The sequence below is a fragment of the Gambusia affinis genome, linkage group LG20 (genome assembly GCF_019740435.1).
Source record: "Gambusia affinis linkage group LG20, SWU_Gaff_1.0, whole genome shotgun sequence".
In the NCBI taxonomy this organism is placed as follows: domain Eukaryota; kingdom Metazoa; phylum Chordata; class Actinopteri; order Cyprinodontiformes; family Poeciliidae; genus Gambusia; species Gambusia affinis.
Window position 1 is genome coordinate 17,130,312 of NC_057887.1, and position 16,460 is coordinate 17,146,771.

Below are 16,460 nucleotides of genomic sequence, written 5' to 3' on the forward strand. Positions count from 1 at the left end.
AAACAAATCTAGTCTTTACATAGAACAAAATACAATTCCACACAGATATTTTAGACATTAACATAAGTCTTTATTTTTGCCAGAGATATATACAAGAGCAAAATTGTATTTTAGGTTTAGATTTTATAATTTTTAACTTCTTCTGGTGCCTTTGTAGGATCTCCTCCTTTCTCCAAGTACAGGTTGTTGTAGGGATATTGCTTTGGGGCCTGAAACAAGAGAAATAAATGAGTGTATTACTAAAAATATAAATGCAAAAATAAGGCAATCCGAAGCAGAAAAAGGAAAAGTACCCAAAGTTATAAGGGTGTGTATGTCTCGTCTTAACATCCTGTAACCATAACCATGTTTAAGTCCATTTACTATGGTTGTCAAAATAATGAATATAGCTAAATAATCGATACTACAAATATGTAATTATAAAGCATACTCATTTGCATCCTTGCTGTAAATTTCCAAATCACACCACACTCTGCTCTACTGTGGTACAAATTAACACAAGAAAATGTTAATCAGCTCAGTTGGCTACTAAATAGTGACACAGCAAAATAAACCAGTGCAACCTACTCTGCTGTTTGATCAAAGAAAATATGGAAAATGATTATTGTACAAGGCTGCTACATACTTTTGTATAGACCAGATCTTTAACACTTCAAGAAATATGTTTCCCCCCCCACCACCCCAGTGTTTGTTGTGAAGCGCAAAAAGAATGATCTTTTATTTCTCTTCAAGTGATCTAATTTATCTATCAACAAATTAACAGACAATCAACAATTAAAAAGAAACATTTATAATAATGAAAATAATCCCATAGCTGACTCAAAGGTACACACTTATATAAATTATACTAGAATAGAAATTTTCTTTATTGTTGCAGAGTGGGAAGGTTTGAGTGTACTATCAGAAAGTTCAAAGTAAATTCAAGCATGAATACTCAAACTAAGGTGAAAAAATTCCATAAAAACAGAACACAAAAGTGTTTACAACATAATAACATACTATACAATTATTAACGTTATTTAACATTTGTATTTCTACTAGCCAGGGAATAAGAGTATTTATCAGAGAACAGACTAAGTGGCCCAAAGCTCAGTTATTATGGACCATATTAAAAGATGAAAGATATGTGTGTGTGTTAGAATTCCCTTGTCAAAGAAAATACCTAAACGAGAATCTGTGATACCACAAATGTACTCCATTCAATTTATACAATTGAAAACTTTAGCAAATTTTTTAACCTTTATTACTGTGACACAGTGAAGCTACAATATTTTAACCAAGGGTTTTCATAACTTGATAATCTCAAATCGGCCGATGCTCACTGCAGGGTAATGCAATGTGCCAAAATGAGTTGTCTGCAGTATGTGCCTTGGGTTATCTTAAGGATTACAGGCCAGGAGCTTATCATTTATGGAAGAGGCACCAAAACAGTCTTCAAAGAAAGCTTGTTTTGGTGATTTTGCCATCTTATAATGCCAAAATGAGATGTGCATTAATGATTCTTAATCCACATCTCACAATGAGATATTCAAACCAGGTCTTAAAATCACATTGGGGAAGAGAGCAGTCAGGGAATTTCATTTTAGATGATTGTGCTTTAACCTCGTCTCTGATAAGCTGTGGGGAATTTCTTACAGGTTAGCTTTTCCTATCAGCTCTGCATATGTACCAAATTGGTTTGATTTAGTCAAATTGTATACCAGCATTTTGAGATGTATAATCTCTTTTTAAAGCAACCATCACTACAGTATGTGTCCAATCCTTACTGCAATTCCATCAGTAAAGTATTGTGAAGCATTACTAAACATAGAAAAGCCCATAGAATGGCATAAAAGAATACACATTACTTGAGTCCATCTACTGTAATTTTATGCACTGAAATTGGGTGTGTACTTACAGCAGGTTGATAGGATGGTAATTTCTCCCCTATGTAGAACATGATCAACATGAACCCGATGAAACCAAACAGTTGTTTACGCATCGATGACCACTGCACAGGGGTTGGAGATGTGTCCACTCGGTTTCTGATGTACATGTCAAAATCCCAGTGCATCTAGAATATCGACACAACAGAACAACCTATTAATCTGATGACTCTAGATATGTTTTAAGCATTCATTTGCATAAAGACAGAAATTTTTGGTCACAATTCTTCTTTGCAAAGTAGCTCAACCAATGTTACATTATGTGGAGAGCATTGGTGTTCATGTCTTCCCAAAGAATGCTAAATGGATTTAGTTTTGTATTTTGACAGTGCCATTGTAACATTAATATGCAGCTCTGTTTAAACTAATTTAAAAGCCATTGTGATATTTGAACAAGAAAAAAAAAATCCAAGTTATTTGATCCAAAATGTTCTAAAAACAACAGAGTAAGAAATGTTCCATAAGAAGAAAGTGCAAGGAGAAAATTACCACACTGCAAAACAACAAAGTTCAGTTTTAAGAATATCTTTTAACTTCCACTTCAGTTAAACATTATTTTGTGTAGTTCATTCCTATAATAAAAACACTGACGCTGGTTATTATAAGGTGAAAAAAAGAAAGTACAAAGTTGTCAACGTATGAATACTTCTTCATGGATGTCCAACCATACGAACTGTAAAATTGTATAGTATTGGACTTTGTATTTTTTTAAAGAAACTAAAACACATAAATAACAAAAGCCTTAAATTGCCAGTATGTATCTCAATTAATAAGAAATAATAATATATATACAATAAAATAATGGCTTTTAGAAGGGAATTTCATTCTTGTCTTACCGGCTCTCCCCAGTTCCTCCTCAAGTCAGGGTGGTCCCATTGGTACCAGGGGTCTCTCTCGTGTTGGGACCTGTCTGGTAGTTTTGGGTAATCACCGAAGCTATGGAAACAATAAAATTAAAGTGTTAGTTCCGAATGTCCATGATTGTTCATTCATTTGACTCCTTCTAAATGAGGAATGCCTATAAAATTATACCGGAATGCGAGATAAGCTAAAAGGTATTCGAAAAGAGGCTCACCCCTCTCCTTTATCCGGATACGGCTCATAGTCCTCAACCCTCATATTGTATTTCTTTGCAGCAGCAGCTCTCTCCTCTGGGGTCTTTGGGAATGGACCAGGCAGAGTGCCCTTTGTCGCACCAGACGCTGAAACAGCAATAAAATGCATTTCTGAAAGCAATAATAAACGTATACACAACCCAACTTAAAAGACTCGCTCCACTGATTCAGAACAGCCACTGACTCTCTGCTAGCTCGAGCTAATGTTCGCTAGTCAAGGTTACGTCCATGAGAAGCTTCAAACTAAAAACCTTGACAAATATGTGTAAAGAAAGCTTTCATACTACTAGATTAAAACACGACTTACCTGCTCTACATCCCGATACAAGGACTGAGAGGCCAGAGCCTTTACCCTTAGCGAGAGCCTTGACCAAACGATGGAAGCCAACACCAGCCATGTTTACTGGCTGGTCTGACAGAATGAGAAGTACGCATGCGCAAAAACAGAACTATAGCTTCCGCTTTCTCACCCCCTGTCTTGCTCCAAAACAAACCAAAGTGGGCTACTGCTCAGTTTGTGTCGCTATCTCTTATGAGTTATATCACATAATTTTTTTTCATACAATAATTGACTTCACCTAAATTGATGACTGCGCTGGACATAACCACAAAACAAGCAGTTATTAATTTCGTATGTTATTGTGTAAGTTAAATTCTGCTGATTTTCAGCTGTTGTACAATGTGTACCTTCTTTTGTTTTGAATTTCAATAAAGATTTAGAACAAGAAGAAATTTGTCTCATTTCAAGAAATGTTTTTAGATAGTAATGTTTTCTCTCTAATATAGCTCTGAAATCTGATGCTTTGTACATCTAAAGATGTTTTTTTTATGTCTGGTAACATGTTTACGGAACACAACACAAAAAGCAGCTGGAAAAAATACATTAGAAAATTAAAGAATCATAAGATATGAACTCGACGAAACCTGTTAGATACAAATCTTTGGGATATTTTGGATTCGGATGCGTTAACATGGTTCACCCTGCAGTATTCGTTTCTCTCGCTAGAGAGCAAGCTTGTATTTGCTTTATTCGGTTTGCTCCATAAAGGAAAAAGGTCTTGTGCGAAATTCTGTTCCCCTGTGAAAATTTGTTCCCCCTGTGTCGGGAGTGCGCATTGCAGCCAGAGAGGCGCGGTCTTGTATAAAAAACTGACTCATGGGACTAAATACAAACTACACTTTAAGAATTTTATTTAAACTTTCAAACCCATTTTTGATTTTTCTTTCAATTCAAATTTATATAATGATAAGCTATGTTTTAAGGGAAAATTTAGCCCTAGCTAGGTCTTAAGCTAGGGTTAATCAATAATGTCAATAAAAACACGATTCTAAATCTCATGTTTTATTTTAATTTAGATTCTGACTGGCAGTTCCAAGTCCATTTCCAAGAAGCATGACAGTGACATGGAAACTCCTTGAGTGGCTGAAAGGGAACTTGTTCTCAGAGAGAATGCACTGAAGCTCCTACACATGTTCCTCTTCCAATCAGATTCAGCTCAGGTGCACACATGCATTTACTGAGTGATCATCACTCTGCCATCAGGGAGTGATTCCCCAATGTCCATCAGAGAAGGTCTGCTATGTCTTTCTCCACCATTTCAATGGGGCAGTGAAGTTCATACCTGCACAACAAGGAAGAAAGCATGTAACAGAAAAAACAGCCTTAAATTACCTGAAGGTTTTGGATGTGATCTTTACCTTTTGAAAGGGTTGCCATCTGAATTAATAAGAAACTTCTCAAAATTCCATCTAATGTCATTGACACATATTGGGGACCAGTAGAGCTTCTTTATATCTCCAATAAGAGGATTAACAAATGGCAGAGAGTCCTGTGAAGAACAAGAAGAGACGGTACAGCTGTGCTAACAGGTACAATTTTGAATGTTTACATCTTAAATCTTTGTAGAATGCGGTATACCTTTAGATATGTAAAAAGAGGTTCTTCATTCAACCCATTCACCTCAATCTTGGCAAAGACAGGAAACTTTGGTACAAACCCACCACCAGGTCTCACATACTTCAGTACATTGAGCATTTCTTCATTCACCTCTAAAAACAGATGCATGTAAAATTAAGTATGCATTTTGTTTATTTCTATGTTAGCACATGTCACAAATAAAAACTCTTTTTAAGTGGCATTAATCATAGACTTACAAAAAGTGCTGAGTGTTACATTTGGAAGAAGTCAACTGTCTCTCAGGAAATGCACTTAAAATGTTTGTTCCAGTCAGAAGTTTCCATTCACTTCTCATTCTCATAAATGTTATGTTACTTTTAGGGCTTTTATAGTTGCATTTGAATTGTTCTTTTTACAGAGTGTAACAATAATACCACAAACAACTTCAACACATTTTTAAAATCTAAAATGGATTCACAAGTTTGAATTCAATTTTCTCTGATCCACTAAGGTTATAAATCTTATATGCAGGTTCAAATAAATACATATGCACCCACTAAAATTTGATTAATTTCCCCATAACAAAATGCAGAGAAGCCACACTTTGCAGTTGTCAGGGAGGTCCTGGCTAGATGTTTAATGAACCTTTGAATTAGTAGAGTTAATTTAAATTGGTTGGTTTGCTTCCTAAGACTCTGCCTTTAATTAAATATCTGATTTAATTTAAAACTTGTGTAAATTAGAGAATAACTGATAAATTTACACCTATGCATTTGATTCTCTTTCTTTATTAGTTCTAAAAATTGCATGCTGTTTAATCATCAAGACGTACAATTTCAATATATCACTTCAAAAGACAAAATAATTAGATAATAAATCACCTTTTATATACTTTCAGTCTACTTTTGAACAAGGGCTTTTTATTATCATGAGGGACCTATCAGTAAAACAGTTGTTCAGTATACACACAATGCAAGCAAATAACTTTTCCCTATAAGTCCATTGATCTTTGCCTGGTGAATATAATAAGATATAAAGAAAGCAATATTAGCTTTATTAAATAAGAAAATAAACTTACCAGGTGACTGAAGACCAAACTGGTTGCAGGGGAAACCTAACACAGTGAAATTCAGGTTGCCAAACATTTCCATTAGTGCATTCATTCGGTGGTACTGAGAGAACATGGAAAATAATGGTTTCAGTAAGGCTACATAGGTACAATATGTAGAACATTATGCAGTCAATGTTCTTGAAGAATCACCTCCTCAATCGTTGACCCTCAGAAGGTGGCAACGTTGACAATGAGCAGCACCTTTCCTTTGTAAATGCTCAGTGGGACTTCCTCTCCTTCCAATGTCTCTGCGGAAAAATCATATATCGACTTGTACGCCATTCTTGTTCTATTGCTTGTTTATGGACTATGTTTACTGAGGAGTGAGCATTCACTCAGCTACTCTGCTGGCTGCTCTCATTCACTGAAACATAACTTCTGGGTCAGCAGTTGTTCTGCATGATTGACTTCATTGTTCCTCTGGACAGAGGTGAGCTGGTTGAGTAGCTAATTGTTGAACTTAAACAGCTCTTTGCAACTGGGGGATCAAGAGAACAGTTATTTCTTTTGCTATATTTTGACATATTATTTGAATTGTGATTTTGAGTTATATGAGATTCAAAAATATTTAGTTATTATCAACAAATGTGGGTACATTGAAAAATGCATAATTTTATTGTAGTTACATAGTCAGTGCCTATGCTTTCACATTACTAAAAAATGTAAATAACTACTTGCTTTTGAAGATATTGTGTAAAGAACTCAAATTTAGTTTTTACTATTTTTTTTATAAAACACATTCTAGCTGTTTTTCTTTCTATAATTGTGTGTGTGTGCTTTTTAAGATGCTTCTTTGTGCCAGTTGTGTTTGAGTTGTTGATGTTCAAAGCACTAAAGGGACATATAAGTTTCTCTGGAAACACCTAATTTTGATGGGTAGAATAAAATATGTTTGGGGGGATTTTAAAAGGAAGAAATAATATTTAACATTCTGATTTGGGAAATGAGCATAATATCAGGTGGCTTTTTTTTTTTAAAGACAGCTGTAACAAATCTGTCTATTTATAATCCCCTCATTACTAAAACACAAAAAATCAGTCATGACGCATTCAAGTGTTCATCGTAAATGTTATGACCAGTGATGTATTTCCCGGGTTACTATTTTAAAACACAACAAAAAAATTATCTGCATTTGACTATAAATAAATTTAAAAATTACTCCATCAGAAAGGTTTAGCACGTTATTTTTGGAAAAGTGTAGAATTTAGGTGCATTTGCTTTTCTGGCTACATGATTTACTAACTAAATTGCAACTCAGTCTAATCAGGTACCCAGTATGTTGTGTTTTTTAGTGGCAGTATGCAATCTGACAATTTTACAAAGTTCCGTAATCTTCTGTGAGACGATTTGCGTATTTTTCTTTGTTGACAATAATTGTTCCGACAGTCAGTGAATGCAGCTTCTGGTTTAGGTTACGCCTCAAACGCTTTCCAAGATGCTAAGGCAAAATACGCTCCTTAGGTGACAATGTAAAGAACAGCTCGTCCTGAAAAACAGCTCATTCATCAGCTGGCTCACAATGGATGAAGAAGGCAAATGGCAGACGTAAGTGGCTTTTAAAACGAATTTATATCTCTTAAAAACTGCTGAGTTGGTGGCCCCGGCAGACTAGCTCTTCGGCTAACATCGGAAGCGTACGAATATTAACTAACAGTCACTGAAATGCAGCTCGTGCCATTTATTTATAGCTGGAATTAATTGGAACTGTATACAGCAGCGCCAGGGCAAACGTAACAGAACTCACTGCTAATGCATTAAATTACCCCATTGTGTGTTTACTCGTATTCGTTTGTTAGTTTTTGTTTAAGCGTTTGCAGAGTCAAAGTTCAGCTGTAACACAGTTTGTTTTCCTGCAGGTGTCATCTCCTGGACCTGCCTTGGGAGGATGTTCTCGTTCCACACATTTTGTCCTACTTGCCGTTGCAGCACATTGTCAGCTTGCAGAGGGTGAGCAAGCAGTTCCACAGCCTCGTCCAGATATACCTGACCAACTGCAGGACTTTTAATTTTTCCACCGTAAGTAATGATAAAGTACATATTTTTTAATAAGGAGCAGTGCATTCTAGTAGTTTGTAAATGTGAGGGAAATGAATACATGTTTTTCAAAGTTGTACCAAGTAGAATTCTTAAAGGTGCAGATGTGTTCATCCCCCTTCACTCTGACATTCCCAAATTGCAACTTGCTATGTTTGACAATTAGAATTAACTGGAACGAATATTTCATTAAATTGAAATGACTTTTTCTTGTAAAGTGCCTTGAGATGACTTTGCTATACAAATAAACTGAATTGAATTTGGAATCCAAAGAACCATTTTTGCCCTCAGTCCAGGTCATATAGAGGCTAAACTGTTCCATTATATTTTGAAAATAAACAACATAATTCCTAATAAATGTCTCCTATAAGAAATGCATTGTAATTTTTAAAGAAACAGCATTTTATGTACATTTTCAGAAATTAGAATAGGCTAAACAAAAAACATAATAGCAAAAACAGAATAGATAAAATTTTGGGATGTTGATATTTGTGGAAAATTATGTAAGCAATAATGTATTGCTAAAACCCTCATTTAAAAACATCAGTTGGTTAATAATTTTTAGCCAAAGTCATTAAAAATGATTGTGAAAGATTCAAAGAGCCACTAGCAGACCAATGGCCTAAATAAAACCAAGTGCAACCAGTTGCCTTCAGATGAAACCTCCATCCATCCATCCATCCATCCATTTTCTTTACACCCTTCTTCCCTAAATGGGGTCGGGAGGGTTGCTGGTGTCTATCTCCAGCTGCGTCCCGGGCGAGAGGCGGGGTTCACCCTGGACAGGTCGCCAGTCTGTCGCAGGGCAACACAAAGACATACAAGACAAACAACCATGCACACACACACTCACACCTAGGGAGAATTTAGAGAAACCAATTAACCTGACAGTCATGTTTTTGGACTGTGGGAGGAAGCCGGAGAACCCGGAGAGAACCCACGCATGCACAGGGAGAACATGCAAACTCCATGCAGAAAGATCCCCGGCCGGGAATCGAACCCAGGACCTTCTTGCTGCAAGGCAACAGCTCTACCAACTGCGCCACTGTGCAGCCCACCAGATGAAACCTAATTAGTTCATATAGTCGTCTCTGTGTAACCTTATCTCAGTATAAATACAGATTCTAAGCATTGTAAAGCTTTCTTAGAGATCATTAGTGACCAAACAAGACATGACCGGTCCAAGTTAAGAGGCTAGTGGTTACTCTGGAGGAGATGCAGAGATCAACAGCCTACAGGGGGGGGGATCTTTATATGTAACTACTATAAGTTGTGTTCTCTTTTATTGAAGACTGACTAGGAGAAAGTCAGTTGTTGAATAAAGCCATAAGAAGCCCTGTTTACTTTTGGCCACAAGCTGTGTTGATGACACAGTAAACAAGTGGAAGAAAGTGCTTTAGTTGCAGGAGAGCCAATAGATTTTTTGCAAATCACTACATCATCCTGATTACAACCCCATCTACTTTTCACAGAATATCGGGGAAACTTTTAGTCAAGTTTACGGGAATACAATTCCTTGTCTCTCCATTCAGACTTCTATTTAAAAAATATTTTTTATCAAAATATATTTATCATTGTTCTTCTATTTGCACTACTCTGTGTTGATCTGTCACATAGATTTGCATTGTAATATATAAAAATGTATTAACATTGTAGGTTAAATAATCAAGGGGGAGTGTATTGGTTAGCAAAATATTTCAGCTCCATGTTCCGTTTTAATATTTGCAGATTGGACCATGCATCCCCAAGGAAGCATTTTGCACAATGTTAAAAGACAATAAAGTTCTCCAGAACCTGTCCCTTCAAAACTGTTCAGACTGGGTCACAGACAAGGAGTTGCTTCCTGTTATCGGCCAGAACCAGCATCTGCACAGGGTAGACATGAGTGGTTGTGCCTCCCTTACCCGCCACTCCTTGGTGGCCGTGTCCTTGAGCTGCACGCATCTCCAGCATCTCGGCCTGGCTCACTGCGACTGGGTGGACTGCCTGTCTCTGCGCAGCCTGGCTGACCACTGTGGAGGGCTTCGGTCGATCGATCTCACCGCCTGCCGCCAGCTGAAGGATGACGCCATCTGCTACCTGGCCAAAAAGTGTTCTGAGCTGAAGACACTGTCGTTGGCGGTCAATGCCAACATTACAGACGAGTCGGTGGAAGAGGTGGCCAAGAACTGCAGGGGTCTGGAACAGCTGGATCTGACAGGTTGTCTGCGAGTCCGGAACCAGTCCATCAGGTTTGTAATGTATTGATTCTACAAGAGGAAACAATGACATAAGCAGCTTATTGTTAGCGTTGATGCAAACTGCATTGTTATATCCTCATTTGTAAGTCACTTTGGATAAAAGTGTATGCCTTTTATGCAGACATACAGATGAATAGAGAAAAGACAACACATTTAACCTTCCTCCAGGCAACAATGTTTGACATTTTAGTCCAAATTAGCCCTTTGACAGGGCAGTAGTTTGAACAATAGAACATGCCTAGTTATAGTGCCTTTCAAAAGTTTTCATACTCCTTGAGGATTTTCCAAGTTTTGTTATATTATGGTTAATACATAGTAATTGTGAATTACTATGTAATTAACAGTAAGCAGTTAATTACATGATTAAAATGAGCTCGATAATTTTCATTTCCGATCATATTTTTGTCTTTTATCATTTGATTTTTGGTTTTAGTTGTGTGTGTTTTTTTTAATTTCCATTTTATTTATTGTTTCGGTTATTGTGTTTTATTTTGAATATTTAAGATATCTCCCAGTTCCAGTGTAAAGTGTTCTTTACAAAATGAAAGTTTATTAGTTTTTAATAAGGTGAACGTAGCTGATTATCAATATATTACTTGAAAGTGGTCTCAAAACAACATTATTGTTTATTGCATTAATTTCATATACAGCTATACATATAAAAAGTTTTTTTTTTAAAGCGTCTGATTTGATCATCCGTTCATAAGTTTCCCTGTTACTCCTGTGCCCCAAAGAACTCTAGCAGAGTATTGCCCAAAGCTGCAGTCCCTGAGGGTGAATCACTGTCACAACGTGACCGAGTCGAGCCTCGATCCTCTTCGAAAGCGCAACGTAGTGATTGATGTTGAGCCGCCTTTACCGCGGGCTCTGGTGCTTCTTCAGGATATGCTGGGTTTTGCTCCCTTTATCAATCTGCAGATCTAGCCACAGGGAGAAACTTAAGAACGAGTTCGCAAAGTGAGGTAAGAACAGCAGTTGTTGAGCTTTTTTCGCCAGTTACATTGACATGGTGGTTTACAGACTCCTCTTGCTTTTGTTGCAGGCGACTGACAGCTGTCACTTAAACCCATATCACGTGATGGAGAAATGATTCGACTTTTCAGAAAAGTATGGATATGGAATAAAAAAACAAAAAGAGAACCTCACTGGAATGTGGTCAACGCTGCAAAGTTAGAATTTAACTGAAAATAAGTTTGAATTTAACATTCAAAGAAGAAAGCCATGTATGTTTTTAGCCTTGCTGCCTCTTGTTCAAAATAGATTACTGCACTTTTTTTTCACTTAATGTTGCAAGATTTCATTCCTAACCAAAAGCATAATGTATTTTTTTGTTGTTTGTTCCAAACAAAATGCAAAGCTACAAATAGTTTTATGTTTCATTTAGAAACATTTACAATGTTTGAGTTTAATTAAACATTTTGATTCGCTTGAGTTTACTTGCAGGAAGGGTCATTACATCCAGGGCACACAAACGCATTCCCAAAGCTGTCACTGCAAAACTAGATATTTGTTTTAATTTATTTAAGATTTAATATCTCTACTGTGGTGAATGCCGTGTTTGTATTCCCACTGACATGTTTTCTTAAAAAGCTTAGGTTTTATCTGCTGTTTCACACTTTGCCAGACCAGAAGCATTTAGAAATAACTGAATCAGTATATGTTGTGATGTTATTGGAGTGACCCTTAAAATTATATTGTTGTAAATATACAGCCTCAGCACTGGTTTAAAACGCAAGAATTTATTCAGACTTTCCCCCCATTAAGTCTGAGTAGATTTTATAAGAACTTGTTAAGCAGCTATTGTTCTTGTGACACGGCACATGAATTATGTAAGCAGTTAAATGGGGAAATACCACCCAAAAAATTGTGTATTAATTTGCTGTAATTTGTAAAGCAAAACTTTTTTATGTATGCTGCCTTTTTTTTTTTTTTTTTTTTTTTTTTTTTTTTTTAAATCAGTAGTCTAAAAACTGTGGGAATGACTGTTTTTTAATTTTTGAAGGGATCCTCCTCTACTTGTTTCCACTTTCCCTTTTGATCCAGACATTGTATCATAAAGACAGATTGAGACCATGTTCACACCATATTCAGAATTAATGTGTTGACATCACACACATTTGTCAGTCCAATTTAAAGCTTCAAACACTGAAGTAAAATCACTGTAATAGCCATGTTTTACATTTATTGTCCACTTGGTGGCATAGTGGAGCAAATGAAGCATTATGAAGCTTTGGCTCATGAATGGACCAATTGGAAAGAAAGTTTCAGTGCTTCAAAGCCTTGTCTTGCTGTCACTAGTGGACAGGTGTTTGTTGTACAGGTGAGGAGTTCAAATAGGTTCCTGGTTGGTAGGTAATCAAATATGTATTTCATGCAATAAAATGCCAATTACCGGTAATTTAAAATTTGTATTGCCTTTTTTGGGGTGATTTTTTTTTTCTTTAGTAATCTAATCTCTTAATGTTGAAGTGTAAAACTGCAAAGAAAATTACCTACTTCTCCATTCCTTGTTCCAGATGAAAATAGTGAAAATTCTGTATCAAATTCTCATTCAGTGGACAGCAATGTATTGGTATATCTGAGGGTGTTCTGTTTTTTTTTTATTATTATTTTCAAATAATGGTTTGAACAATGCTCTGTTAGATATAAAAACCTTGGAGTATTGTTTTACATCCAAACCCTAATTGTTTGTTCACTGATGTTACCTAACAAATCTTTGAGGCCTTCACAGATCAACTGTTTACTGAGATCAAATCCAATACAAATTGAGTGCATTTGTTGATTTACTGACTTGTGAATACCATTAGTGGTGCCACATTTGATTTTGGACATAATTTATTAAAATGTTTCAAAAAATTTAGCAATTTTCTTAAATTAAAATATGAACTGACTGCAGTGTACTACAACTCTACATGATTTAACTGCCCTCTCTTGATTTGTTTATATGTTTCTGAATATAAACTGGCTCTGTTTATTTCATAGTACCTTGAAAGGGCATTCCTTTGTAAATTTTGTAAATTAAGTGCTTTCAGTTGAATTTAATTAAATTTGAAGCTAAAGATGTCAGGCATGTTGACCTGAAAAGAATGCAAAAACTACAATACATTATTTCCTCAACTTTCTCAAGAGTTCTTTTTTAAAACATACAGAGACACAAGATGGCAGCAACGAGTCAGGATATTTGTCTTTAGTTCTGTTTGAGAGCCTCCACTTGTTCAAACTCCAATTGATGACAGAAATATTACAGTTTTATAGCACAGATACATCACCAATAGTTCATAAAATGTTGCACTTTTCAGGGATTTGGAAGCAAAAATCTTGTAACTGACTTGTTTAGCGGGCTGTGACAACTAACATCAGCTTTAAAGGCCTTGTTATTGTCTGACGGAGCGAATGCACAACAAGAATTAAAGCTTTCCCCTTGTTGTCACAGCTTCTTGCAGTTTCCTCTGGTGGTCCACTTGGCAGACTATGCCGAGTCTAGTCTCTGCGACAACACAACAGGTCTATTTTCCACATGATGGCATGGTTTACCCCATCTGCTGCGTGCTGTCCGCGTTGGTTGTGTTTGTAGGGCTTCAGGGATCGAGCAGCATCCTTCTGTTGGCTGTGTTGATCTTCATAATTTACTACTGTCCCTCAGAGGAGGGTGTATGGTGCTCTTAGTTAGAAAACATAAAATTTTAGCCTGTTCAGTTGCTGGTTGCTTTTAATATACACATTTAAGGATATCCAAATCAACTTAGTCATACTTATTTAATATTTTTCAATCAATATATAGAAAAAATTTTTTGATTCTCTTTTATGCAACCTCTGTGCCTCTAAAAGTCACTCTGTAGCGACCCAAAAGGCCCCAGTTTTTGTTGCTGAGCAGCGCTCGGTGGGTTAAAAAAAACATTTCAGGCTACATTCATCATCTAGGACCTCAATTAGCATTGATCTGCAGGAGGGAAAAGAAACATTGCCGCAATATGATATTCCATGGAGCAATTTCTGTTCCAGTGATTGAGTGTATGGGGGGGATTTCTCAAACACAGCCAGGCAAACATATTTTGTCTTCCTGTCAATAATCTGGCACTTGTCTAAATTATTGATCAATAGCAGCTGATCATTTTATACGAAGGCTCAGCAATGAAGTTGGTCCATTCCGTTCATGAAGCAGTTTTAGCTCCAGGCACTGTGTAATATATGGTACTCATTAAAGCAATGACTAAATCTAAGTTTATTCTCTGACTGCATATAAAGTCCTTACTGACACTGAAGATGTCCAGAGATCTGGAGGGTATGTTTATGATTCTTGTTGTTGCTGAGTCACATAACAAGAATAAAAGAAGACTTTCATCATTCTGTTCATATTAGAAAATACTAATAAGATTATCAATGTTTTGATTCTTTGGTAATTCTGTATGTTTGAGTCATTTTTATTTGGATTCAACAGGATGAGGAAATCAATTTCAGGTATATGCTCTTGAAAAATGATGCAAACTTAATTTATTTCTTTTACACCTCATCAAATTATAATGACAACTCAATGACCAACAAAGTATGGTGCATAATTATAATTGAAATCAAAATGATACGTGGGAGTCTGATATTTCTTGGCAATAAAACTCTGAGGGGAAAAAAAAAGCCCTGTTAGCAGCTTTTGACTTACTAGCAAAGCATTTTGTGGAGTAGAAAACTAACTACTGAATATATTACTGCAAAGGTGAAACATGAGAAGGGCAGTGTCATGCTGGGGAGATGTTTTCTCTTCAGCAGGGATTGGGAAGCTGGTCAAATCTGATGGAGAGATGAAGAAAGTTGCATTCAGGGTAATAGAAACAGAAATTGTAAATGAAAAGTTTCTATTTTATTAATTTCATTTGAATGAAATAGAAAAGATTGAATGTTCTGACAACAGGTACAATGATTGCATGAGTGCATTGTATGTTAGATTTTATTTTTTGGAGGGGGAAATGGGGCGAGTGGGGTGATTTTCTTATACAATCAACCTTTCTGTTTGCACCTGGCCTATTGCGCTCTGTAGCATAGGGGAGACACTATTAAACTGAGAATAAAACCAACGACTTTGTGGCATTTAATTTCTTCTTTTACACAAACAAGGATGGACTACAAGATGAGAACTCTTTATTTATATATACAGCTCTGGAAGAAATTAGACCACTGCACTCGACCCCATTGAAAACCTCATGGTTATTCCATTAGTATTGTTGTTTCTAAATAAATATGAGCTTGTTTTCTTTGCATTATTTGAGGTCTGAAAGCGCTGCATCTTTTTTGTTATTTTGACCAGTTTTCATTTTCTGCTAATAAATATAAACTTTTTGCTTGGAATTTCTGAGACATGTTGTCAGTAGTTGATAAAAAAAGTAAAATCAGAGAAACCTATCATTTGAATTTCTTAGAGGACTCAGGCAGCATCTGTAAAGTCTTGCTTAGGGACAATAATCAGAAATTGAATAAATGGATTTTTTTTCTCAGCTCACTGTCTCCTCTGTTTTTGAAATGAACTTTATTTAAGGCGAAGAGAGAATTACTGTAGCTGTTCAGGTGGGCCTAAAATTTGAGTCAGAGATTTTGTTCATTTTCATATTTTTAATTAAGAGGCTTTCCCCCCTTCGTCTTCCATCAGTTATTTCATTTATGTGATGTAGTTTATCTCCTCCAACCATTCACATACAAACTTATTGGATCCCGGGACTTAAGGATCCATCTTTTAGCCACCAGAGAAGCATAACTAATGGCAACATTACAGTGCCTTTGTGAGCGCAGGCATCAAAGTGTCGATCAACCAAGCAAGAAATAATGTTGGATTTAAAAAAAAAAATCTGCATGATTAAACATGGATGTTTAAAAATCTGTGAGGCTCAATTTAGACAGATTTTGGAGGTGGAGATATACTTCTTGTGGAAGATAATGGACCTCTTAAAGGTTTTTATGGTTGTCACTGATGTAAGGGTTTAACAGATTTTCTTAATTGCCCGGGCCTATACTTAAAGTCAGGCATAACCTCAGAGCGGAGAGACTGACGATGCAAAATACCTGGAAGTTTCAGCAACATTTTGTAATTACGAGCTCCAGAGCATGGTACAGGAAGCATGTGCTGAGATTAACTTAATAATAATAATAATAATA

The 16,460-nt window shown here is 36.1% G+C and overlaps 3 protein-coding genes across 3 annotated transcripts; 1 reads left to right on the plus strand and 2 right to left on the minus strand.

Moving 5' to 3' along the window:
• Nucleotides 1-48: 48 nt before the first annotated feature.
• Nucleotides 49-3,519, minus strand: ndufb8 (NADH:ubiquinone oxidoreductase subunit B8). Its single transcript, XM_044102379.1, has 5 exons — nucleotides 3,348-3,519; nucleotides 3,001-3,127; nucleotides 2,762-2,861; nucleotides 1,898-2,053; nucleotides 49-209 (listed from the first exon to the last, which is right to left on the minus strand). The coding sequence occupies exons 1-5, from the start codon at nucleotides 3,436-3,438 to the stop codon at nucleotides 117-119; spliced, it is 567 nt and encodes a 188-aa protein (XP_043958314.1). The 5' UTR covers nucleotides 3,439-3,519; the 3' UTR covers nucleotides 49-116.
• Nucleotides 3,520-4,380: 861 nt separating this feature from the next.
• gpx9 (glutathione peroxidase 9) lies at nucleotides 4,381-6,587 on the minus strand. Its single transcript, XM_044102078.1, has 5 exons — nucleotides 6,199-6,587; nucleotides 6,016-6,109; nucleotides 4,959-5,089; nucleotides 4,739-4,869; nucleotides 4,381-4,662 (listed from the first exon to the last, which is right to left on the minus strand). The coding sequence occupies exons 1-5, from the start codon at nucleotides 6,328-6,330 to the stop codon at nucleotides 4,605-4,607; spliced, it is 546 nt and encodes a 181-aa protein (XP_043958013.1). The 5' UTR covers nucleotides 6,331-6,587; the 3' UTR covers nucleotides 4,381-4,604.
• A 620-nt stretch (nucleotides 6,588-7,207) lies between these two features.
• On the plus strand, nucleotides 7,208-12,720 carry fbxl15 (F-box and leucine-rich repeat protein 15). Its single transcript, XM_044102673.1, has 5 exons — nucleotides 7,208-7,593; nucleotides 7,905-8,064; nucleotides 9,811-10,313; nucleotides 11,057-11,284; nucleotides 11,365-12,720. The coding sequence occupies exons 1-4, from the start codon at nucleotides 7,568-7,570 to the stop codon at nucleotides 11,244-11,246; spliced, it is 879 nt and encodes a 292-aa protein (XP_043958608.1). The 5' UTR covers nucleotides 7,208-7,567; the 3' UTR covers nucleotides 11,247-11,284; nucleotides 11,365-12,720.
• Nucleotides 12,721-16,460: the final 3,740 nt, after the last annotated feature.

What these genes read in the sequence shown, in the direction of transcription:
- ndufb8 (XM_044102379.1), bottom strand. Translation starts at nt 3,438, where the DNA reads ATGGCTGGTGTTGGCTTCCATCGTTTGGTCAAGGCTCTCGCTAAGGGT. An exon ending in TATCCGGATAAAGGAGAGGG is followed by an intron (nt 2,862 to 3,000) that starts GTGAGCCTCTTT and finishes TTGTTTCCATAG; the next exon opens with CTTCGGTGATTACCCAAAAC. An exon ending in TACCATCCTATCAACCTGCT is followed by an intron (nt 210 to 1,897) that starts GTAAGTACACAC and finishes CTCTTGTTTCAG; the next exon opens with GCCCCAAAGCAATATCCCTA.
- fbxl15 (XM_044102673.1), top strand. Translation starts at nt 7,568, where the DNA reads ATGGATGAAGAAGGCAAATGGCAGAC. An exon ending in GAAGAAGGCAAATGGCAGAC is followed by an intron (nt 7,594 to 7,904) that starts GTAAGTGGCTTT and finishes GTTTTCCTGCAG; the next exon opens with GTGTCATCTCCTGGACCTGC. An exon ending in GGACTTTTAATTTTTCCACC is followed by an intron (nt 8,065 to 9,810) that starts GTAAGTAATGAT and finishes TAATATTTGCAG; the next exon opens with ATTGGACCATGCATCCCCAA.